This window comes from Aedes albopictus, chromosome 1, assembly GCF_035046485.1.
Source record: "Aedes albopictus strain Foshan chromosome 1, AalbF5, whole genome shotgun sequence".
NCBI classification, from domain to species: Eukaryota; Metazoa; Arthropoda; class Insecta; order Diptera; family Culicidae; genus Aedes; species Aedes albopictus.
Window position 1 is genome coordinate 82,196,110 of NC_085136.1, and position 25,164 is coordinate 82,221,273.

Sequence of the window (25,164 nt, forward strand, 5' to 3'; positions counted from 1 at the left end):
GGAGGAATCTCTAAGAGAAATGATGAATTTCTAGAGAAATTCTGGAAGAATTCTATTTCTATTCTATTATTTTTCTGTTTCTGAAATCCTGGAGGAATTTCTAGCGGAATTTCTGGAGGAATTATTGAATAAATCCTTGAAAGAATGCCTGAAGGAGTCTCTGGAGGAATCCTAGAAGCAGTTTGTGAAGAAGTCCCTGGGGGAATCCCTGAAAAATTACTGATGGTATTCCTCCAGGAATTTCCTGGAAGAATTTATGAAGAAATCCCTAGAGGATTTCCAGGCAGAATCCTCTGGAGGATTTCCTGGAGGAAAACCCTGAAATATTCCTGAGGGTATTCCTGGAGACTTTCCTGGAAGAATTTCTGAGAAAATCTCCAGAAGAATTTCTGGAAAAGTTCCTGGAGAAATTGTTGACATAATTTCTGAAGGATGTCCAGGAGCAATTCCTGGATCAATTCCTAGAGAAATTTCTGGAGGAATTCCTAATGAAATTCTTGGGGTAATTCCTGAAGAATTTCCTGGAATAGTTCTTGGAGACATTCCTGGATAAAATCTTGGAGGAATTGCTGGAGGTTCTCCTTTGGGAATTGCTGGCGGAATCCGTGAGGGAATCTCTGGAGGAATTCCTTCAACAACTTCTGGATGAATTTCTGGGGGAATCTATATAGAAGCTCTGGGAGAAATTTCTGAAAAAAATCCCCGAGAAATTCCCGGAGGGATTTCAAGAGAAATCTCTGGAGGAATTCCTGAAAAAATCTCTGGAAAAATCCCTGAGAAAGTTCCTGGACGAGTTTGAGCGGAATTTCTTGAGAAATATCTGTAGCGATTCCTGGAGGAAAAACTGGAAGGTTTCTTGGTGGAATTTCTGGAAAAATTCCAGAAGGTATTCCTAGAAAAAAAAACCTGGAAGAATTTCTGAAGCAATCCCTAATTTATGATGGTGTTCCTTGATTAATTCCTGGTGTAATTCCTGGAGGAATTCCTGAAAAATTCTTGAAGGTATTCCAGGAGAATATTCTTGAAGAATTTCTAAAGAAATCCCTAGGGGATTTCCTGGAAGAATCCTTGGAGAAACTTCTGCAGGATTTCCTGGAGGAATCTTCAAAGAATTTCCTGAAGAGATTCCATGGAGAAATCCCTGGAGGAATCCCTTAAGCAATTCCTGATGGAATCTCATGAGAAATTCCCGGAGAAATACCTAGAGGAATTGTTGACATAATTTATGCAAGATGTCCAGGAGCAATTGCTAGAGAAATTCCTGGAGATTAATGTAGAAGTTCCTACAGTGTATAAATTCCTGGGGTAATTCCTAGATAAGTTCCTGGAAAAATTCCCGGATAAAATCCTGGAGAAATTCCTAGAGGTATTCCTTTGGGAATTTCTGGAGTAATCTCTAGAAGATTTTTTGGAATAATTACTCGATGAATTTTTAGAGGAATTCTGGGAAATTTCTGTTTTTATTCTATTATTTTTCTATTTCTGAAAAAATCCCTTGAGAAAACCCCGGAGGAATTTCTAGCGGAATTTCTGGAGGAATTCTTGGATAAATCCTCGAAGGAATTCCTGAAGAAATCCTTAGACGAATCCTAGAAGCAGTTTGTAAAGAAATTCCTGGGGGAATCCCTGAAAAAAAAAATGCTGATGGTGTTCCTCCAGGAATTTCCTGTAAGAATTTATGAAGAAATCCCTAGGGGATTTCCAAAAATAATCTTCAGAGGAACTTCTGGGGGATTTCCTGGAGGAATCTTCGGAGGATTTCCTGGAGGAATCCCTGAAAAATTCCTGAGGGTATTCCTGAAGAATTTACTGGAAGAATGTCTGAAAAAAATTTCCAGAAGAATTTCTGGGAAAAAATCTGGAGAAATTGTTAACATAACTTCTGAAGGATGTCCAGGAGCGATTCCTGGATCAATTCCTAGAGAAATTGCTGGAGGTATTCCTGAAGAAATTCTTGGGGTAATTCCTGGAGAATTTCCTGGAATAGTTCTTGGAGAAATTCCTAAATAAAATCCTGGAGGAATTGCTGGAGGTTATCCTTTGGGAATTGCTGGCGGAATCCTTGAAGGAATTCTAGGAGGAATCTCTGTAGTAATTCCTTCAACAATTTGTGGATGAATTTCTAGGGGAATCTCTAGAGGAACTCTGGGAGAAATTTTTGAAAAAATCGCCTGAGAAATTCCCGAAGGAATTTCTGAAAAAATCCCTGGAAAAATCACTAGTAAAGTTCCTGGAGGAGGTTTTAGTGCAAATCCTGGAGGAATGCCTGTAGCAATTCCTGGAGAGAATACTGGAAGATTTCTTGGCGGAATTTCTGGAAAAAAATCCAGAAGGTATTCCTAGAAAAATCATGGAAGAATTTCTGAAGGAATTCCTGAAGGATTTCCTGGAGTAATTCCTACAGGAATTCCTGAAGAAATTCGTGGATGAATTTCTTGGAGAATTCGTATAAGAATACCAGAAATAATTTTTCAAGAAATCGCAGATGGAGTTCTTGAACGAATTCGGGAGGAATCCTTAGAAGAGCTTCTGAAGAAACTCCAGAAGGAAACCCGGAAGAAATATCAAGAGGAATTACTAAGGGACTCCCTAACCAGTTCCTGGAGGAAGTACTGAATCAATTCCTGGAAAAGTTCCTTAAAAATACAATGAGGAATTGCTGGAGGAACCCTAAAAAGAGTTCGTGGGAGAATCTTTGGAGGATGTTTAAAATAAGTTGTTTCAGAAAGAATCACAGAAGGAAGTCCCTAGTTAAGTCCTGCAGAAATTCTTGGAGGAATCCCTGGGGGATATCCTGGAAGAATACTCGTAGAGATTAACGGAGGAATCTCTAGAAATACTCCTGGAGGAATCTCTATAAGAATTCCTGAAGGAATTTCTACATCGCATTTAAATTCCCAGAGGATCCCTGGAATAATTCTTGGAGGAATCTCTGAAGAAATTCATGGAGAATTCCCAGTAAAAAATCCAGGAGAAATTGCAGATCTTTGCAGGAATCTTTGGAGAAATCCTGAAGGAATACTAATAAGAGTTCGTGGAAGAACGCTTTGGGGAATCCCTGTAGAGTAAAGTGGGGCAAAAGTTCGAGTGGGGCAAGAGTTTCTTTTGAAGTTTTTGAACTCAATTCAAATTATTTCTTTCGGGTGTCAAGGTTGTTCGAACCCTTTTTGAAAAAGAGTCTTTCACTCCAAAAATTATGAAAATTGATCAATATTTCGAGAAGTTATGACAAAACGTTGGTTTTTGATCAAAAAATTGTAACATGCGATGGCCCTTCCAACGCATGGAATGAAATTTTAATGAAATCGAATTCGATATTTTATTTTGGGGCGTAACTAGGTATATTTTGAAGATGCTCTAGCATGTACAACTTTTTGCAAAAAAGATTTGGAAATCGTATTTTACACATAGTGGGGCAAAAGTTCCAATTGTGGGGCAAAATTCGAGTCATGTGGCAACTTTAGGTATAAACCTAAAATTGTGCAAAATGTACATATTATCTCTAAGAGTGATGGAATTAGTGAGAAAATTCGATTAAAGTTGAAAAAAAATGTTGTTTTATCTGAATTTGGCGGAAAACTACTAATTTTATGTCAATTTCTTGATTTTGCTTTGGCTGACCAAGCCATGTGGGAAATTACACTGTTGAAAATGCTTTGACATCCATGTGCACAACAGAACATGTGCTCGATGAACAAATTGAGATTTGAAATTATGAAAAGAAATCCACGTACTCCGGTGAGACTCGAACTCACGACTCCCAATTCGCTAGACGGGCGCTTCTATTCCTTCAAGCTACGGAGTCACTCGACTATCTCCGTCGCCAGCAGGCCTAGAACTGAACTCGATTCCACAATCGCACATGGTTATCTTCTTTTCACAATCCAAACCCCCTTCGGATGGGATTAGATGAACATCTAACACATTGTCTGTTGTGCACATGTATGTCAAAGCGGGAGAGGAAGTTATTTTTAATTGTCGAGAGCTTCGGGCACTGCCTTCCAATCACTTATTGGAATGGCAATTAGTGTGCAGTCGGACTCTCGACGGGTCGGTCCTCGGCCGACCGAATACGGTAAGGGTGACCGTAGCACCTTACAAATGTCAATTTCTTGATTTTGCTTTGGCTGACCAAGCCATGTGGGAAATTACACTGTTGAAAATGCTTTGACATCCATGTGCACAACAGAACATGTGCTCGATGAACAAATTGAGATTTGAAATTATGAAAAGAAATCCACGTACTCCGGTGAGACTCGAACTCACGACTCCCAATTCGCTAGACGGGCGCTTCTATTCCTTCAAGCTACGGAGTCACTCGACTATCTCCGTCGCCAGCAGGCCTAGAACTGAACTCGATTCCACAATCGCACATGGTTATCTTCTTTTCACAATCCAAACCCCCTTCGGATGGGATTAGATGAACATCTAACACATTGTCTGTTGTGCACATGTATGTCAAAGCGGGAGAGGAAGTTATTTTTAATTGTCGAGAGCTTCGGGCACTGCCTTCCAATCACTTATTGGAATGGCAATTAGTGTGCAGTCGGACTCTCGACGGGTCGGTCCTCGGCCGACCGAATACGGTAAGGGTGACCGTAGCACCTTACAAATGTCAATTTCTTGATTTTGCTTTGGCTGACCAAGCCATGTGGGAAATTACACTGTTGAAAATGCTTTGACATCCATGTGCACAACAGAACATGTGCTCGATGAACAAATTGAGATTTGAAATTATGAAAAGAAATCCACGTACTCCGGTGAGACTCGAACTCACGACTCCCAATTCGCTAGACGGGCGCTTCTATTCCTTCAAGCTACGGAGTCACTCGACTATCTCCGTCGCCAGCAGGCCTAGAACTGAACTCGATTCCACAATCGCACATGGTTATCTTCTTTTCACAATCCAAACCCCCTTCGGATGGGATTAGATGAACATCTAACACATTGTCTGTTGTGCACATGTATGTCAAAGCGGGAGAGGAAGTTATTTTTAATTGTCGAGAGCTTCGGGCACTGCCTTCCAATCACTTATTGGAATGGCAATTAGTGTGCAGTCGGACTCTCGACGGGTCGGTCCTCGGCCGACCGAATACGGTAAGGGTGACCGTAGCACCTTACAAATGTCAATTTCTTGATTTTGCTTTGGCTGACCAAGCCATGTGGGAAATTACACTGTTGAAAATGCTTTGACATCCATGTGCACAACAGAACATGTGCTCGATGAACAAATTGAGATTTGAAATTATGAAAAGAAATCCACGTACTCCGGTGAGACTCGAACTCACGACTCCCAATTCGCTAGACGGGCGCTTCTATTCCTTCAAGCTACGGAGTCACTCGACTATCTCCGTCGCCAGCAGGCCTAGAACTGAACTCGATTCCACAATCGCACATGGTTATCTTCTTTTCACAATCCAAACCCCCTTCGGATGGGATTAGATGAACATCTAACACATTGTCTGTTGTGCACATGTATGTCAAAGCGGGAGAGGAAGTTATTTTTAATTGTCGAGAGCTTCGGGCACTGCCTTCCAATCACTTATTGGAATGGCAATTAGTGTGCAGTCGGACTCTCGACGGGTCGGTCCTCGGCCGACCGAATACGGTAAGGGTGACCGTAGCACCTTACAAATGTCAATTTCTTGATTTTGCTTTGGCTGACCAAGCCATGTGGGAAATTACACTGTTGAAAATGCTTTGACATCCATGTGCACAACAGAACATGTGCTCGATGAACAAATTGAGATTTGAAATTATGAAAAGAAATCCACGTACTCCGGTGAGACTCGAACTCACGACTCCCAATTCGCTAGACGGGCGCTTCTATTCCTTCAAGCTACGGAGTCACTCGACTATCTCCGTCGCCAGCAGGCCTAGAACTGAACTCGATTCCACAATCGCACATGGTTATCTTCTTTTCACAATCCAAACCCCCTTCGGATGGGATTAGATGAACATCTAACACATTGTCTGTTGTGCACATGTATGTCAAAGCGGGAGAGGAAGTTATTTTTAATTGTCGAGAGCTTCGGGCACTGCCTTCCAATCACTTATTGGAATGGCAATTAGTGTGCAGTCGGACTCTCGACGGGTCGGTCCTCGGCCGACCGAATACGGTAAGGGTGACCGTAGCACCTTACAAATGTCAATTTCTTGATTTTGCTTTGGCTGACCAAGCCATGTGGGAAATTACACTGTTGAAAATGCTTTGACATCCATGTGCACAACAGAACATGTGCTCGATGAACAAATTGAGATTTGAAATTATGAAAAGAAATCCACGTACTCCGGTGAGACTCGAACTCACGACTCCCAATTCGCTAGACGGGCGCTTCTATTCCTTCAAGCTACGGAGTCACTCGACTATCTCCGTCGCCAGCAGGCCTAGAACTGAACTCGATTCCACAATCGCACATGGTTATCTTCTTTTCACAATCCAAACCCCCTTCGGATGGGATTAGATGAACATCTAACACATTGTCTGTTGTGCACATGTATGTCAAAGCGGGAGAGGAAGTTATTTTTAATTGTCGAGAGCTTCGGGCACTGCCTTCCAATCACTTATTGGAATGGCAATTAGTGTGCAGTCGGACTCTCGACGGGTCGGTCCTCGGCCGACCGAATACGGTAAGGGTGACCGTAGCACCTTACAAATGTCAATTTCTTGATTTTGCTTTGGCTGACCAAGCCATGTGGGAAATTACACTGTTGAAAATGCTTTGACATCCATGTGCACAACAGAACATGTGCTCGATGAACAAATTGAGATTTGAAATTATGAAAAGAAATCCACGTACTCCGGTGAGACTCGAACTCACGACTCCCAATTCGCTAGACGGGCGCTTCTATTCCTTCAAGCTACGGAGTCACTCGACTATCTCCGTCGCCAGCAGGCCTAGAACTGAACTCGATTCCACAATCGCACATGGTTATCTTCTTTTCACAATCCAAACCCCCTTCGGATGGGATTAGATGAACATCTAACACATTGTCTGTTGTGCACATGTATGTCAAAGCGGGAGAGGAAGTTATTTTTAATTGTCGAGAGCTTCGGGCACTGCCTTCCAATCACTTATTGGAATGGCAATTAGTGTGCAGTCGGACTCTCGACGGGTCGGTCCTCGGCCGACCGAATACGGTAAGGGTGACCGTAGCACCTTACAAATGTCAATTTCTTGATTTTGCTTTGGCTGACCAAGCCATGTGGGAAATTACACTGTTGAAAATGCTTTGACATCCATGTGCACAACAGAACATGTGCTCGATGAACAAATTGAGATTTGAAATTATGAAAAGAAATCCACGTACTCCGGTGAGACTCGAACTCACGACTCCCAATTCGCTAGACGGGCGCTTCTATTCCTTCAAGCTACGGAGTCACTCGACTATCTCCGTCGCCAGCAGGCCTAGAACTGAACCCGATTCCACAATCGCACATGGTTATCTTCTTTTCACAATCCAAACCCCCTTCGGATGGGATTAGATGAACATCTAACACATTGTCTGTTGTGCACATGTATGTCAAAGCGGGAGAGGAAGTTATTTTTAATTGTCGAGAGCTTCGGGCACTGCCTTCCAATCACTTATTGGATCACTTATTCCCACATGGCTTGGTCAGCCAAAGCAAAATCAAGAAATTGACATTTGTAAGGTGCTACGGTCACCCTTACCGTATTCGGTCGGCCGAGGACCGACCCGTCGAGAGTCCGACTGCACACTAATTGCCATTCCAATAAGTGATTGGAAGGCAGTGCCCGAAGCTCTCGACAATTAAAAATAACTTCCTCTCCCGCTTTGACATACATGTGCACAACAGACAATGTGTTAGATGTTCATCTAATCCCATCCGAAGGGGGTTTGGATTGTGAAAAGAAGATAACCATGTGCGATTGTGGAATCGAGTTCAGTTCTAGGCCTGCTGGCGACGGAGATAGTCGAGTGACTCCGTAGCTTGAAGGAATAGAAGCGCCCGTCTAGCGAATTGGGAGTCGTGAGTTCGAGTCTCACCGGAGTACGTGGATTTCTTTTCATAATTTCAAATCTCAATTTGTTCATCGAGCACATGTTCTGTTGTGCACATGGATGTCAAAGCATTTTCAACAGTGTAATTTCCCACATGGCTTGGTCAGCCAAAGCAAAATCAAGAAATTGACATTTGTAAGGTGCTACGGTCACCCTTACCGTATTCGGTCGGCCGAGGACCGACCCGTCGAGAGTCCGACTGCACACTAATTGCCATTCCAATAAGTGATTGGAAGGCAGTGCCCGAAGCTCTCGACAATTAAAAATAACTTCCTCTCCCGCTTTGACATACATGTGCACAACAGACAATGTGTTAGATGTTCATCTAATCCCATCCGAAGGGGGTTTGGATTGTGAAAAGAAGATAACCATGTGCGATTGTGGAATCGAGTTCAGTTCTAGGCCTGCTGGCGACGGAGATAGTCGAGTGACTCCGTAGCTTGAAGGAATAGAAGCGCCCGTCTAGCGAATTGGGAGTCGTGAGTTCGAGTCTCACCGGAGTACGTGGATTTCTTTTCATAATTTCAAATCTCAATTTGTTCATCGAGCACATGTTCTGTTGTGCACATGGATGTCAAAGCATTTTCAACAGTGTAATTTCCCACATGGCTTGGTCAGCCAAAGCAAAATCAAGAAATTGACATTTGTAAGGTGCTACGGTCACCCTTACCGTATTCGGTCGGCCGAGGACCGACCCGTCGAGAGTCCGACTGCACACTAATTGCCATTCCAATAAGTGATTGGAAGGCAGTGCCCGAAGCTCTCGACAATTAAAAATAACTTCCTCTCCCGCTTTGACATACATGTGCACAACAGACAATGTGTTAGATGTTCATCTAATCCCATCCGAAGGGGGTTTGGATTGTGAAAAGAAGATAACCATGTGCGATTGTGGAATCGAGTTCAGTTCTAGGCCTGCTGGCGACGGAGATAGTCGAGTGACTCCGTAGCTTGAAGGAATAGAAGCGCCCGTCTAGCGAATTGGGAGTCGTGAGTTCGAGTCTCACCGGAGTACGTGGATTTCTTTTCATAATTTCAAATCTCAATTTGTTCATCGAGCACATGTTCTGTTGTGCACATGGATGTACTAATTTTAGGTGTAGTAAATTTAACCCTGATTTGGGTAAAATCCAAATCGAATTTTAAAGTGTATTTAAGTTCCAACATCAAATATTAAGTGGTTTCAGGTATTCCTATTACCAAAGTGTAAAAATAGTGTGCTACGGTTAGCGAAATTCCACAAACACTAGATTCGAACTTTTGCCCCAGTGGTGGGGCAAGAGTTCGAATAAAACACACACATACAAAAAGTGTTGTAACTCAAAATTGAAAAGGCATTTGGCGTAACTTTGTTCAGCAAAATTTTAGCTCATGGATGGTAGAATCACCACACGGTATTTATTTATTTATATCTGCTTCGATTTTTTGAAATTGGTTGAATTATCAACTATGGTCGAACTTTTGCCCCATCTTACTCTGGCAGTTCCTGAATAAACCTTAGGAGAAATCCTGGGGAATTCCTAAATAGTTCCTGGAGGAAGTATTGGATTATTTTTTGGAGAACTTCTGAAGGAATTCAAAAAAGTGTTCCAGGGGGAACCCTTGGAGGATTTTGTAAAATAATTCCTGGAGTTATTTCTGAAATAAACACAGAAGATATTCCCGGTCGAATCCTTGGAGGAATGCTTGAAGGAAAATCTGGAGGAATCCTGGAAGCAATCCTTTCATGAATTCCTTAGGAAATCCCAGGTAAGCTTTCTTAACAAATTCCTGAAAGAATTTCTGTAGGAAAAAAAAATTAAGGCATCCATGTCTGCAATATTTTTTGGACGAATTATTGTTGGAATTTTTCGATGGAGAATGTTTTGTACAATGATTTAAGGAACTCCTGGAAATTTCTGGAGAAATTATCGAAAAAAGCACTGGAACAATCACTGAAGGAACTTCTAAAGATATCATAGGAGAAATTCCCGGAGGAATGCCTGGTGAAACCCATACAGGAATTCTTGGAAAACTCTCTGGAGCAATCCATGCTAGAATCACTGGAGGAAGCTATGGAAAATTCCTGAAAGAATTCATCGATGTATCCTTGCAGAAGTATTTGTAAAAACTGAAGGAATCGTGGGGGAATTCTTAAAGCATTTCTTGGAACAAACCCTAAAAAAAACTATCTGAACCCTGCAAGATGTCCATGGAATAATTCACGAAAGAGAAACTCCTGGATATGTTCCTTGAGGAATTTCTGAAAGAATCCTTGGAAAAGTTCCTGAATAATTGCCTGACGGAATTTCTGGAGATGTCCTTGAAAGAATTTGTAAAGAAATCCCAGGTATTATTATCTTAGCATGACGTTTGTTTTAATTGAATAAAAGTGAAAATTCGTGTAGCAATAGCATATAACTGCACTCTATAGTAGCATATAATTCTACAAAGTCCTTGTTTTTTCCTACCGGAAACTTGCCATGCTGTTTTTGTGTTCCATGAATAAACATCACAAAATTTAACCATTCATCCAAGCTTGTTATTTGGTTAAAGTATATGATAAGATTGAAGTAGATCTCTTGGAGAAATACTTGGCGAAATTTCCTGTGATTCTCAAGAGAAAAAAGGTTGGATAATTGTGGATAAAACCTCAGTTATTAAAATAGTCTAGAGAATAGTTTTTTTTTTTATTTTTTTAAATATTTTTTGTGGAACACTTGAATTATAGACAATCTTTGAGTCGGCATGAATTAAAAACAATATGTCGGCCAGGGGGGGGGGCATGGTCCCCCCTGCCCCCCTCTGGCTACGGACTTATCTGCCACGGTCGATGACAATCAGCGGAATTGGCAACACCAAGCGCGTAGAGCACGAAGCGTACGTGAGCGTCTCTTACCGTATTTCATCGTTCTCCGTGAAGTGTTCGATGCTGATTCTTCCGGAAATCATCGTAAAACTCCAACAGTTCCCCGTCGACACCAGTCAATGGTCTATATCGGAGCACGTCGATCTCGCCGATCCCACTTTCGCGGTCACCACTAACATCGACATGATCATGAGTACCACACACTTCTTCCGTGTCCTTCACTACGGCCGAATATCTCTCGGCAACGATCTTCCGCTGCTCCAGAACACCGAATTCGAATGGGTCATCTCTGGAGGGTACATGCTGGAAAACCACGACCACGAAGATCCCCATAACTGGCAGTTCAGCAATCCCTGCACAATCGACGAGCTGGTCAACCGCTTCTGGCAGCTAGAAGAGGTGCAGCAGTCAAAAGCAGATGGTCGCTACGTCATCAAGCTCCCAAAGCGAGAAGAGTTGCTTCCCCAGTTGAACAACAATTGGTACAACGCGACTCGGCGATTCTTCTCTTTGGAACGATCGCTTGCCAGAGATCCAGATAAGCACGCCATGTACCAAATGTTCATTCACAAACTTCAAGCACTCGAGCACGTGCGGGAAATTGATCCCAAAGAGCGAGACAGCAAGCCTCGCTTTTATATTCCCCGTTACGCAGTCATCATGATGGGCAGCACTACTACCAAATTAAGAACCATCTTCGATGCGCCTTGACAGTCGAAATTCGGTCTGTCCCTCAACGACATTCTCCTCGCTGGCCCCACCGTTCAAGACAGCCTCGTTGTAACGGCGGACATCGAAAAATGTACCGTCAGGTACTGGTATTGGAACAGGATCAACCGCTAACTCGAATAGTCTGGCGCAATCATCCGGATCTTCCGCTGAAGGTTCGTGCCCCGTTCTTAGCGATCACATCTTACAGAAGCTCTTGTGCACCGCCGCACATTGGAGTAAATCATATCAAAACCTGATCATAAGTGGAAAAACTCAAAATGAAGTAATTGGGTTTTCCGTTGTGTTTTTGTCAAGTGTAGTTATCGTGTAATCGTTTGACAGCTAAGCAGTGTCCAAATGTTTTGTTTACGCTTATCAGACGAGGTTTAGTAAAGCTGAATTTAAGCCGATTTCTTTGATATAACTCACAGCGCGTGCTAGTTCTGACCGTACAAAGTGAATAAAATTGATAGTCCATCAATTCAATGATGCAGTTTGTTGAAGAAGGTTAATGTTGTTATTCTGTTAATTTTAAACCCAAACAAATTGTCGTTAAGTTTACATACAATATATGAAAATATTGAAAAAAAAAAAATATTTGATGGAATCCTTTACCGTACATTCAAAATGAAATAAGTTGATTTTCCGGCTGTTTCCGGGAAATCTGTTTTTCGTGTATGATAAAACTATTGTTCCTCTTTCAAATGCAGAAATAAAACCTTCCGGATGTTTCCGATTTCAAAAGTTGCATTACTTTGAAAAAATCGTGATAATTATATTATTATATGATATAATTTGCTTAAAAACACTATTTGGTCCTCTGAACGTATTTTTGCTGAAAACTAGAATTCAACAGCTTTCAAGCAAAAAAAAAGTTTAAAATCGGTCAACTGGTTCAAAAACTGTGATTTTTTGAAAACAATTTGGTTTCGAAAAATCTTGATTTTTAAAATCATAAAATTGGTCACCCTAATGACGAAATAAAAAAATACGGGTCTAATTATTTTCGATAAACTACAAAACCACCAAGTATCACGATGTTCGGAGACACACTATAACGATTTTCTATGGAATGGTTGTATTATTTAAAAAAAATCTCGTTGAAGTCGGTTACATTGGTTGTTTCTCACTGCTAGGTGAATTTATTGCTATAAAATTTATTGAAAACTATGAAATACGTTTCATTACTAATTTGGGTTGTGTTTGGGTTGCGAAACTACGTAAAAATAATTTTGATCAGTTTTGATGTACTAGGTGCTCCACTGTGCGCCGTGACTTCTACGTGAACAACCAGCTAACTGGCTGCAACGATACCTACGTCATCTCTCGCCGCTGCCTGCAAGCAGCTCAACGCGATGCTGGTTTCTGCAGGCCTTCCGCTTCGGCAATGGTCGTCCAATAGCCAGACTGTGCTCGACGCCATTTCACTGGAGCTCCGGCGAACTGAAACGCTGTCACCATGCTCGGTTTACGCAGGAAGCATGCCATCGACCTTTTGTCCTTCTATCAGCCAAAGTGAAAGGAATATTCCTGAGTCACGAAGCGGAAGATTCTGTCGCAGATCATCAGTCTACTTTACCCACTCAGACTTATTGGTCCGACCATCTCGAAGGCGAAAATTCTTCACCCAGGCTTGTGGATGCTCCACCTCGACTGGGACACACCAGTTCCAGGAGTTGTCAGTGACCGGCAGGATATTCAGCAGAAATTCACTGATCTTTTACACCTGCTTACGCATGCCTGGAAGTCCATGGCTTCAGGGATGCTTCGGAGGCCGCTTACGATGCATGTTTGTTTCTCCGTTTCATCTCTTCCGCTGGATCCTGCTCTGTTCGGCTGCTCATGTCGAATTCCATCAATTGTCCTCTACTGTGAAGCTGAACCGAAAACCCAAACTTCGGTTCTTGAATCCACAGTGAGTAGACGGTGTGATCCGCCTTAGCGGCCGGTTGGTTTGCGTAAATGGTTTGCGTGGATGAGGAACCAGGGAGAAAGTATTAGGTAGCGCAGACAAGAGGTTGAACTTCTGGGACAGTCAAAGTCCATATGCAGATTTCACGTTTGGTCAGAGGAAACCCTGTGTACCAGAGGAAGCCTTGTGGAAACAGCAACAGCGTACACCAGCGAAGCACATCAGCATTCATTACGAGGGTCATTTCTCTCCAGATAATATCGAACGTTCCGAGATAGAACTCACGTGGAATTGAATCCCAGCCTGGAGATTTGTTCGGGCTGCTCGATATGATTGCAGTGAAGACGTTGGCAGCCGTTATTTCACTCATGCAGCTATCACTAACTGGATCGTTTTCCGAGATCAGTCTGGGACAGATAAACTAGTTCGGCCCTTCTCGTTCGGTTATGCCGATATAGCGTACTGCGCTAGATAGAAACCAAGCATGTGCGCTTTCAGCACTCTCTATCAGATCGTTGTTCCCGAATAAAACGGTATTATACAGTGCTGATACAGGTAATAATTTTCTGATCATACATGTAATCGTTTAATGGATTGTAAGCCAATGATAGCGTGAATCATTTGGATGATAGCAGATATGATATTCGGATGTTTGATGATAGACCGAATGGGTTGTTAAGTATCGTTACCATTCAAAAACGCCATTTTTCTCGAACAAAAATTTTGTGATATCGTTCATGCTATAATAACTTTATCATTTGCTTTATGATACAGGGAATAATAAAAACAAAGCGGAAATATTTCATCGGATCTGCATTATCGACAAAAAAAATGATACACCCCTGCGGTATTTTCCGCGGTATCTGCCAGCTTTGTGAATCATAATGGGAATTGTTGTTTACATTTTAGTCGTTTTTTTAGTATTTTCTCCACGATCTGGAATCGAAGTGTGGTTATCGGGATTACTCCTTGCTCATCGCGCTTTATTCCATTAGACCATTTGAACTGCGTGCTCGCGGATAGTTTTAAGGTGATCATGTTTTAAAGGTGGAAAAGTAGAGTGTAGATGGAAGAAATCTTGTAATAAAAATGACCAATATAGTAGCCTTGGAGCAAGCCTTGGAGGATCATGTGAGAAATTGCACCAAGGACCTGTATCATCACATCAACTCTTAGTGCCTGGAAATGAAGTTTGGGTGTTTCCAGATACAATTTGCAATTAGTGGAGATAATTGCAACAACGAAGGTACCCACCAAATAATTATTTTATCAATTCGCGAGTGCCAGTGGGCGTAAAACCTTTCAATAAACTATCTGGAAGAAGTCAAGAAAAAGAGATTGTGCGATCAGAAAGGTTTTCAGAGCCTTTAATACTCTCAGATGGTGCTACAGATAGCAAGGTAAATGTGGATAATGTTATAATCATATCGAAATTGTGCCGTTGCATCTTGAAGTTATAAGAAAATCATGCAGTAAATAACCTCGACAAAAAATCTACCGAAAAAGAGAATCATTTGAATAATTCCAGTATTATCCAGTGAATCGTTATCATTGATATTATGTTTCTTGAAAAGTATTAAATGATCTTACATTGAGTCCTCCAATCATGCAATTATTGACTTATGATTACTTGTAATGTGATCATACCATCAATGAATATCTTATAGTATGTACGACACCATGTGTCATAATAATCTATTCGGGTTGTCATCTCGGAGCGATGTGATTGACTGATTCGCATAAATGTTTCCTTGAAGTTATTGCTGCGCTCATAATAAATCCACATTGGGCGGCGGCGATATGGCCGCCAGGAGATTCCCGCAATACAGACGCAGTGTCAAAATCGAACAGATACTGTCACAAGTGGGGTGACACAGCTGTCACACTCGGTACATCACCGCGCTAACCAACATCATTTTTGTTACGGCGCGTTTTGGTACCCACTTTCTGGTCGGTTTACCCTAACTTGCTCCTGATTTTCGGGTGTGTGGCTCGTGTGCTTATTTCGCAAATTACGCATTTCAAACGAAATTGTTGTTTTTGATGATTGTTTCTCTTTCTTTATCACTTTGCACGATATTGTATGTAGCAGCGAAGCTGTGTCAATGTTTCAAGCGCAGTTTTATCATGCATTAAGCAATCAAAACAAAAACATTGAACGCCATGTTGAATCAAATGCTGGGTTGCTGATTCTGGCCCCTCGTCATCCTCCTGACTTTCACCCACCCAGCATCATCGCAGCAGCCTTCAGGTCGTTCATATCAAAACAAAAGTTAGCACAATGGCAACTCAAGTGGCCAGAAATTGCAAGAATATTTAACGCGACATTGTTACACTATACATACGCATACTCACCTCATTGGCTTTGTACGAATATGGACGATAAAGTGATGCTACGGGAAGATGTGGCTTTACCTTTCCCATTTCGCCATTGCGTCTGTATTGCTTGCATTTCCTCGTCGCAGCCTCATGTGGATTTGATATTGATACGCCGTATACAGAATTTTTGACCACATGGTGCTCATAGTGGTGCGACTAGGAAAGACCGGGTATTCAACCCCTGTGGGAACTTCGGTCGTAGGTTGACAGGGTAGGGGTGGTTTGCTTTGGCAAACCTGAGCGTCGGTTGTCCAGGAGGAGCGGTTCACAGCAGCGTCTGATCCCCATGTTAGGGGCGGCTGATCATCGTCCGAGTGTCAGGGAAGGACTCTAAGCTCAACTGTGCACTATGGTCTTCCGGAAAGTAGGGGGTTGGTATCAGGCCCTACGAGCCAGCCGTAAAACAACATTGTAACGGAAAAATCAGCAACAGAATAATACAAACCGAGACCAACGGTAACGACCCCACCGATCAAAAAGACCTTGCGATTGGAAACTCTGATCTCTCAACTTCATTGGGAGCACCCGCATACTCGCAGATCTACTGAAGGACCACGGGTTCGGCATCGTGGTGCGAACGTTTAGAGGTAATCATACCATCTACCAGAGCTGCGGCAACACACGCGAGCTGGGAACAGCTTTCATCGTGATGGGTGATATGCAGAGGCGCGTGATCGGTTGGTGGCCGATCGACGAAAAAATGTACAGGTTGAGGATCAAGGGCCGATTCTTCAACTTCAGCATGATAAACGTGCACAGCCCACACTCCGGAAGAACTGATGATGACAAGGACGCATTTTACGCGCAGCTCGAACGCGAGTACGATCGCTGCCCAAGCCACGACGTCAAGATCATCATAGGTGATTTGAACGCTCAGGTAGGCCAGGAGGAGGAATTCAGACCGACGATTGGTAAGTTCGGCGCCCACCAGCAGCCGAACGAAAACGGCCTACGACTAATTGATTTCGCCGCCTCCAAAAATATGTCCATACGTAGCACCTTTTTCCAACAAAGCCTCCCTTATCGTTACACCTGGAGATCACCACAGCAGACAGAATCTCAAATCGACCACGTTCTGATTGACGGACGGCACTTCTCCGACAATATCGACGTCAGGACCTATCGTGGCGGCAACATCAACTCCGACCACTATCTGGTGATGGTCAAACTGCGCCCAAGGCTCTCCGTCATCAACAATGTACGGTACCGGCGACCGCCATGGTACAACTTAGAGCGACTGAAGCAACCGGATGTCGCCTCAGCATACGCGCAGAATCTCGAGGCCGCGTTGCCAGACGAGGGCGAGCTTGGTAAGGCCCCTCTAGAGGACTGCAGGAGTACAGTGAAAGCAGCCATCAACGACGCAGCCGAGAGTACCATCGAGTACGTGGAACGGAATCGATGGAACGAATGGTTCGACGAAGAAAGCAAAACGGTTTTGGAGGAGAAGAACGCAGCGAGGGTGGTAATGCTGCAGCAAGGGACCCGACAGAACGTGGAACGTTACAAACAGAAGCGGAAACAGCAGACCCGCCTCTTTCGGGAGAAAGAGCGCCGCCTGGAAGAAGCGGAGTGTGAAGAAATGGAACTGATGTGCCGTTCCCAAGAAACACGGAAGTTCTATCAGAAGCTCAACGCATCCCGCAACGGCTTCGTGCCACAAACCGAAATATGCAGGGATAAAGACGGTGACCTCTTGACGGACGGACGTGAGGTGATCGAAAGGTGGAAGCAGCACTTTGATCAGCACCTGAACGGCGTGGAGAACGTAGGCACGGGAGCCCACGGCAACGGAGGAATCGCCGACGCCAGTGCAGCGGAGGACGAAAATAAACCAAATCCCACGCTGGTAGAAGTTAAGGATGCCATTCATCAGCTCAAAACCAACAAAGCACCTGGTAAGGATGGTATCGCACCTGAACTTATCAAGATGGGCCCAGAAAAGTTGGCCACCTGTCTACACCGGCTGATAATCAGGATCTGGGAAACCTAACAGCTACCGGAGGAGTGGACGGAAGGGGTTATCTGTCCTATTCACAAGAATGGCGACCATTTGGAATGTGAGAACTTTAGAGCGATCACTATTATGAATGCTGCCTACAAAGTGCTATCCCAGATCATCTTCCGTCGTCTGTCACCTAAAATGAATGAGTTCGTGGGAAGTTATTGAGCTGGCTTCATTGACGGCCGGTCGACAACGGACCAGATCTTCACCGTATGGCAAATCCTCCAGAAATGCCGTGAATACCAGATCCCAACGCATCACCTGTTCATCGACTTCAAAGCGGCATACGACCTAGCATACGACATTAGGGCAGTTCAGACTTTGTACATGTCAAAAATTCAAAGCTCCCATGTGTTCATTACAATCCTTGGTGCAAAAGTCGAGCCATTCCCGCCAGCGTTCAACAGCCGTCCTGGTCCTGTGTGTAGGAACGGAGGAGGGGTCTTCCAACCTCCCATTCACGGCAAGTACAATGCATCAACAACGAACAGTGCAGCCGTCTCTCGGTGAGGTACCAGAATGCTACGAAGTCAGCTTTACTGCAGCCTCGAATGCTCCCCCAGTTGAACGATTGGAGAATGAGTCTTCCAATCATGACAACGCTTTCCTCTCCATATACTACCAGAACGTTCGTGGATTACGCACCAAGACAACAGATTTGAAACTGCGCATGGCTTCTTCCGATTACGACGTTTTCATCTTCACAGAAACGTGGCATCGGCCGGACATCTACGACTCGGAACTAACGTCTGAATATTCAATTTTCCGCTGCGATCGCAGTGCAGCTACAAGCGACAAGTCGAGAGGTGGAGGAGTTCTCGTCGCAGTGAAATGTGCACTGCAATGCTTAGCTGTGTCTCTGGTCGACTGTGAGCACCTAGAGCAAGTTGCTGTTCGTGTGAAATTGCCTAGTAGATCCTTATACGTTTGCAACATTTATTTGCGTCCAAATTCCGAGGCAGCACTTTACTCAGCACACGCTATGGCTGCACAAAGCATTGCCGATCACGCTGCAGAAAACGACGTAATATTGATTCTGGGAGACTACAACCTTCCCCGCCTGAAATGGTGTTTCGATGACGACATCAACGGATACCTCACCTTGAATGCTTCCAGTGAACCGGAACTAATTCTTGTGGATTCCATGTCGACATGTGGTCTAGTGCAATTGAATCCTTTTGTCAACTCTAGCGGAAATTTGCTCGATCTGGTTTTCTCCAATTCACCTAACGATGTCGAAGTACTGCAGCCGCCGCATCCGATTTTACCTTCCGACGATTTTCACCCACCACTCGTCCTGCAGCTAGACACTCGTAGCTCTGTGTTTGCCCAGGTCGTTTCGGATTCCCACACTCCTGAACTTGACTTCAAGCGCTGCAACTTCGATAAACTCAATACCACCCTGGCATCTGTAGACTGGGAACACTTCCTCAATGGAAATTCGGTGAATGCAAATGTAGTCATATTTTACGACAAGCTTTCCGAGATTCTAGCTGCGCATGTGCCTCGTCGTCGATCTCTCGATGCATTGAAAAAATATCCTTGGTGGACGGCTGAATTGCGTAATCTACGGAATCGACTGAGAAAGATGCGCCATCGTTTCTTTTCCGATAAAACTAATGAAAACAGATACATGCTCCGCTCTGTTGAGTCTGCGTACAATGAACTGCTCACATCATCCTACCAAAGACACGTAAGTCGATTGGAATCCAACCTGAAACGAAACCCAACGAATTTCTGGAATTATGTCAAGTCTCAACGATCTGGTAATCGTCTTCCGGTCAATGTGACATACGGTGAAGTCACGGCCAACACACCCGAGGAAGCCGCAAATCTGTTCTCCAGTTTTTTCCAAACCGTGTATAGTTCGACGCCCCCGCGACTTTATTCAGGGTGCTTCAGTCAAGTGCCGTCTTATAATGTTCATCTACCGCCTTTTAATTTCTCCCATGACGAAGTACTGCGAGCATTAACAATGTTGGACGCTTCAAAAGGTGCTGGCGTCGACGGTCTGCCCCCGTTACTGTTGAAAAACTGTGCCATATCGTTGGTGGTGCCTGTAACGATCCCGAATAAAATGGTATCATACACCAATTCAACAGTGTATCATTTTCTGATCATACGTGTTATCGTAAACTGGATGATACATAGATGATACGACATATCTTATTCATGATAGCAGTTATCATTTTCGGTGTTTCGATGATAGACCGAATGGGTTGTTAAGTATCGTTACCATTCAAAAATGCCATTTATCTCGAACAAAAATTTTGTGGAATCATACGTGTTTTGATCGCTTTATCATCAACATTATGATACAGCGAATAATAAAAACAAAACGGAAATATTTCACCAAATCTGTTTTACCGACTGAGAAAAAAGCACACCCCTGCGGGCATTTGTCGGGCACTGTCAATTTTGTCTATGATTATGTGAATCATTATTTACTTTTGCAGTTTTTTTTTGTGTTTATTTTCTTGAATTGGGAATCGAACCGTGTGATTTCCGAGGTTGTTTCTACTGCTTCTCGCGCGGTGTTTACTTACTACTCTAAATCGGATCAGTGCTCGCGGGTGGCTCAAATGCGTGAAAGTTCTTCACCTGGAGAAGAGGGTAGGTGTGCTTAAAATAATAGAAACTGCGGTAGGATAATTCCTAAGAGTAATAAAAAACCTTCCACTATCAACGACCGATCTTCTTTTGGTCCCCTCGCATGCAGTGGCAGCCAATGAAGGTGAGTTTTTATGAGAATTCGCGAATGAACTTGTTATTAGTCAACGGCTGGTGCACGGCGTTCACTAAAAGTAGCTGTTTTTTACTACAGTGATCGAAAAGCTAGAACTCAAAAGTGCTGATTTCCGACGATTATAATGACACAAAACACAAATAGACCATTTAACCCATTTTGAAAGTGTGGCAGTGATTTAATGATGAAAAAAACTCGCCAGAACTATTGTTATTTGCCGAGCGTACAAAAACCATATTTTTCAAAATTATTAATATACCATTGGATGAATCATCATCAAAAGTGGTATGATACTTGAAACATACTGAATAATGCCAAATTTCCAACTTTAATCGTCCAATCATTAAACTATTATAACTTTTGTTGTAATCATTCCACGAACAAATATCCTATAATATGAACGATTGCATTGATCGTATTTTTCTATGCGGGATGTTATTCAACCGTTCGTTAGAAGAAAAAACCTTTCCAAGCCTATGGAAAACTGCCTTCATGATACCCATTCACAAAACCGGAACATTGAGTCATGTTGAAAACTACCGTGGCATCTCGATTCTTTGTAGCCTTGGGAAAATTTTTGAATCTCTAGTTCACGGTATGATGCTTAACGCTGCTAAACCGCTTATTTCGGAGTTCCAGCATGGTTTTGTACCGCATCGTTCTACTACGACAAACATATGATGCTACACTTCCGCACTATTTAAAGAAATAGAACACCGAAAGCAGGTAGACTCAATCTACATAGATTTTTCAAAGGCATTCGATACTGTTCCCCATGAGTACGCTGTTGAAAAACTCAAGCACATTGGTTTTCCTGATTGGTTTACTGAATGGCTGATGTCGTACCTTTCTGGTCGCAAAGCCTTTGTTAAAGTAAATTCTGCAACCTCGAGTTCATTTGACATACCATCTGGCGTTCCACAAGGCAGTTTCCTAGGCCCCCTCAACTTCGTGCTGTTTATCAATGATTTGTGCACTCGGATCTCCTCAGGAAAACTGCTGTACGCGGATGACATGAAAATTTTCAGAATCATTGCAACACTTTTAGATTGCCTTGCACTCCAGATGGACATAGATAAGCTGCTGCGCTGGTGTCACGAAAATGGTATGAACGTGAATATTAAAAAATGCAAGGCTATAACGTTTAGCCGTAAACGCAGTCCGATGATGCACCAATACCAGATGGGAGCGATCCAGCTAGAACGTGTACAGTCAATTCGCGATCTGGGAGTGACGATCGACTGCCAACTTCGTTTCAACGAGCATGTGTCGGTAACAACTGCGAAAGCCTTCTTCGTACTAGGCTTCATCCGCCGTAACGCAACGCATTTCACCAATCCGTACACACTTAAGGCACTTTACTGTGCTCTGGTGCGTAGCATCCTAGAATATGCAGCCCCGGTTTGGAACCCGTACCACGTTTCGCAGATCATACGCATTGAACGTGTCCAGAGGCGATTCGTACGCTTTGCGCTTCGCAACCTACCATGGAATGATCCCGAACGCCTCCCTGACTATCCTGCTCGCTGCCGCCTGATTGATCTGGAGCTGCTTTCTGACCGGCGCAAAAAGCTTCAGCAGTTAGTCGTGTTCGACATTTTGCAGAACAACATTGACAGCCCTGATCTCCTGTTAGAACTCTCGTTAAATGCACCGCTTCGTCAGCTACGTCACACCGATTTTCTCTTTGCTCCGGGACATAGAACAGGCTACGGCCATAACAATCCTCTGAGCTCCTGCGTAAGGGTTTTCAACGAAGCCAGTAACATTTTTTAATTTGGTATGACGAAGCAGAATTTTAGAAATAAGCTATAAGTTAAAATTAAGTATCAGTCTGTACGATTTATATCGAAGACAAAGAAATAATAATAATAAAACTAGAGTCCTGTAAAATTTTTAGCCATTTCGGTGGTGATTTAATGGTGGCCCAAAAGCAAAATTGGTTTATATGGGAATTACTATGGAGAATTTTCGGAAAAGGTAGAGCATTACCACATGGATAAAGTCATAGGGTCAAAGCCGAATTAAATTCTTCAGACCTCAGTGATAAATGTTGCCGAGGACCGAACAATCGGGTAAAAAGTTATTAAACAAATTCTCACTCGCATGCGCATCTTTGTACTCGATGTCCTGCAAGGTATGCAAGAAGGTAACACGCATACTATGATTGCGTGTCAAGCGTGTCGATCGAGCTGTGGTCTTCTGTTCAAGCATGCATGGATGAATATTGATTAATAACTTCTGTCTCGTAAGTCGAAACTAGTTGCAGTCTTCGGCAACATTCATCATTGAGGTCTGAAGAATTCAATTTGACTTTGACCCTTTGACTTTATCCATGTGGTAATGCACTACAGCGCGGAGAACCTATTTCGAAAATTCTCCATAGTAATTCCCATATAAACATATTTTGCTTTAGGGCCACCATTAAATCACCACCGAAACGGCTGAAAATTTTACAGGACTCTAGTTTTGCACCAAGGATTGTAATGAACATATGGGGGCTCTGAATTTTAAACATGTTTAAAGTCTGAACTGCCCGTATACGACATTATCGTCCGCACAGAGCTATGGAAAATCATGGACGAGAACGGCTTCTCCGGGAAGCTCATTAGATTGATCAAAGCGACGATGGACGGTGTAAGAAACTGCGTAAGGGTTTTGGGTGATCTGTCTAGTTCATTCGAATCTAGCCGGGGATTGCGACAAGGTGATGGACTCTCATGTCTGCTGTTCAACATCACTCTGGAAGATATTATGTGACGAGTCGGGCTCAACAGCTGAGGCACGATTTTCACGAAATCCGGTCAATTTGTCTGTTTTGCGGATGACATGGCTGTTATTGCTAGAACATTTGGAACGTTGACAGAGCTGAAGCGTGAAGTAGTAAACGCCGTAAATATGAAAAGCATGCTGGCAGGCGGAACCGTGAACGACAGGGCAGGCCTAGAAGTAGTGTCACGATAGACGGGCACGCTTTCGAGGTGGTGGAGGACTTCATCAATTTCGGGTCCTTACCAACGGTGGTAGAACAACAATGTTAAACGTGAAATACGAAGGCACATCATCAATGGAAGTCGGGTCTACAAGAATATACGGTCGAAAACAGATTCACCCTCGCACCAAATGCACCATGTACAGAACGCTGATAATACCGGTGGTTTTCTACGGGCACAAGACCTGGACTATGCTTGAGGAGGACATGCAAGCACTTGCAGTGTTCAAGCGTCGAGTGCAGGGTCATTTTTAATGGTGTGCAGGAGAGCGGTGTGTGACGGCGAAGGATGAACCACGTGCTCGCTACACTCTAAGGTGAACGTCTAGCATCCGAAAAGTGACAAAAGCGGGAAAGATTCGATTGGAAGGATATGTTGTGAAAATGTCAGGCAACAACCCTGCAAAGCTGATGTTCACAAGGGATACGGATATTATAAGAAAACCAGGACGGCAGCGTGACATGTAGGCGGACCAGGTGCAAAACCATCTGGCAAATATGGGACGAAGCCGAGGATGGAGGACGGCTGCCGCGAATGAATGATTGTAATGTAATACTAAATAAATGAATGGGTATATCCAGCATACAGCCTTGATTGAAGGTAAGAATGGCGCCATTATAGATCTTCCCATTTGAAGGGCGTAAATAGCTTGATATCGTTCTTCCATGTTTGATTTTCCCCAAAGATAAGCTAAACCGTGAACACATTTTTCGCTGTGGATAGCAAAACGTGGATCCCTCCCTACAACAGCGGAAACTCCTTCCGGTTGGGAACAGCCCAGAAGACCTTCACCGACACACCGTCGGTCGTCGTCGTCGTCGTCAATAGCGCCCTGTCTGTAGACAGACACATACAGTGCTTATTATCATACACCTCGCACCTTGCCATGCATGAAAGGCGGCCACCTACCGGGCGGGAGAACGGACGATACACAGCTATTCACGGAAGTGACAAAAAAGGGATTCCTCTGGCCAGCCCGCGTATGTAGAGTTAGTGGATCAACCAGCAGCGCCAACGGAGAGGATGGCACTGAAAATATGCAGCCCGAAATGGAGATAAGAAAGCACCGTTTTATTACCTCCATTAAAGCACTTTTACCGAGCGATTCGCGCCGCGCGAGGCTTGGGTGGGTGGCTGCGGCAGGTACAAACTTTTCGGTTAAGGGTATCCGATGCCTTGAAATTCTGTTTCACTGTCTCCGGCCCTGGACCAATCGCTAATTCTAATTTACTTACTGTTATTTAATTTCTCTGCTCTTTTGTTAACCAATGCGCATTAATTGGTCTCGGGCTGGCCACGTCGCAAGAATGCCTGGAAAATGGTAGGTTTGTTACATTTAAGCATAACCTGAGGGCACTTACTGTAAGTGTCCTTAGGTTATGCTTAAATGTAATAAACCCACCGTTCTTCAGGCATTCTTGCGACGTGGCCAGCCCAAGACCAATTAATGCGCATTGGTTAACAAAAGAGCAGAGAAATTGAATGTTGAGCCATTCTCCCATGAGATACCGCATAGCCTTACCTTTACTGGTTCCATGAATGGCA

At 43.5% G+C, this 25,164-nt stretch overlaps 1 protein-coding gene across 1 annotated transcript; it reads left to right on the plus strand.

The window, feature by feature from the left end:
- The first annotated feature begins 10,837 nt into the window (after positions 1-10,837).
- LOC134288676 (uncharacterized) lies at positions 10,838-11,584 on the plus strand. Its single transcript, XM_062854222.1, has one exon. The coding sequence runs from the start codon at positions 10,838-10,840 to the stop codon at positions 11,582-11,584; it is 747 nt and encodes a 248-aa protein (XP_062710206.1).
- The last annotated feature ends 13,580 nt before the right edge of the window (positions 11,585-25,164 follow it).

What these genes read in the sequence shown, in the direction of transcription:
- LOC134288676 (XM_062854222.1), top strand. Translation starts at nt 10,838, where the DNA reads ATGACAATCAGCGGAATTGGCAACACCAAGCGCGTAGAGCACGAAGCG.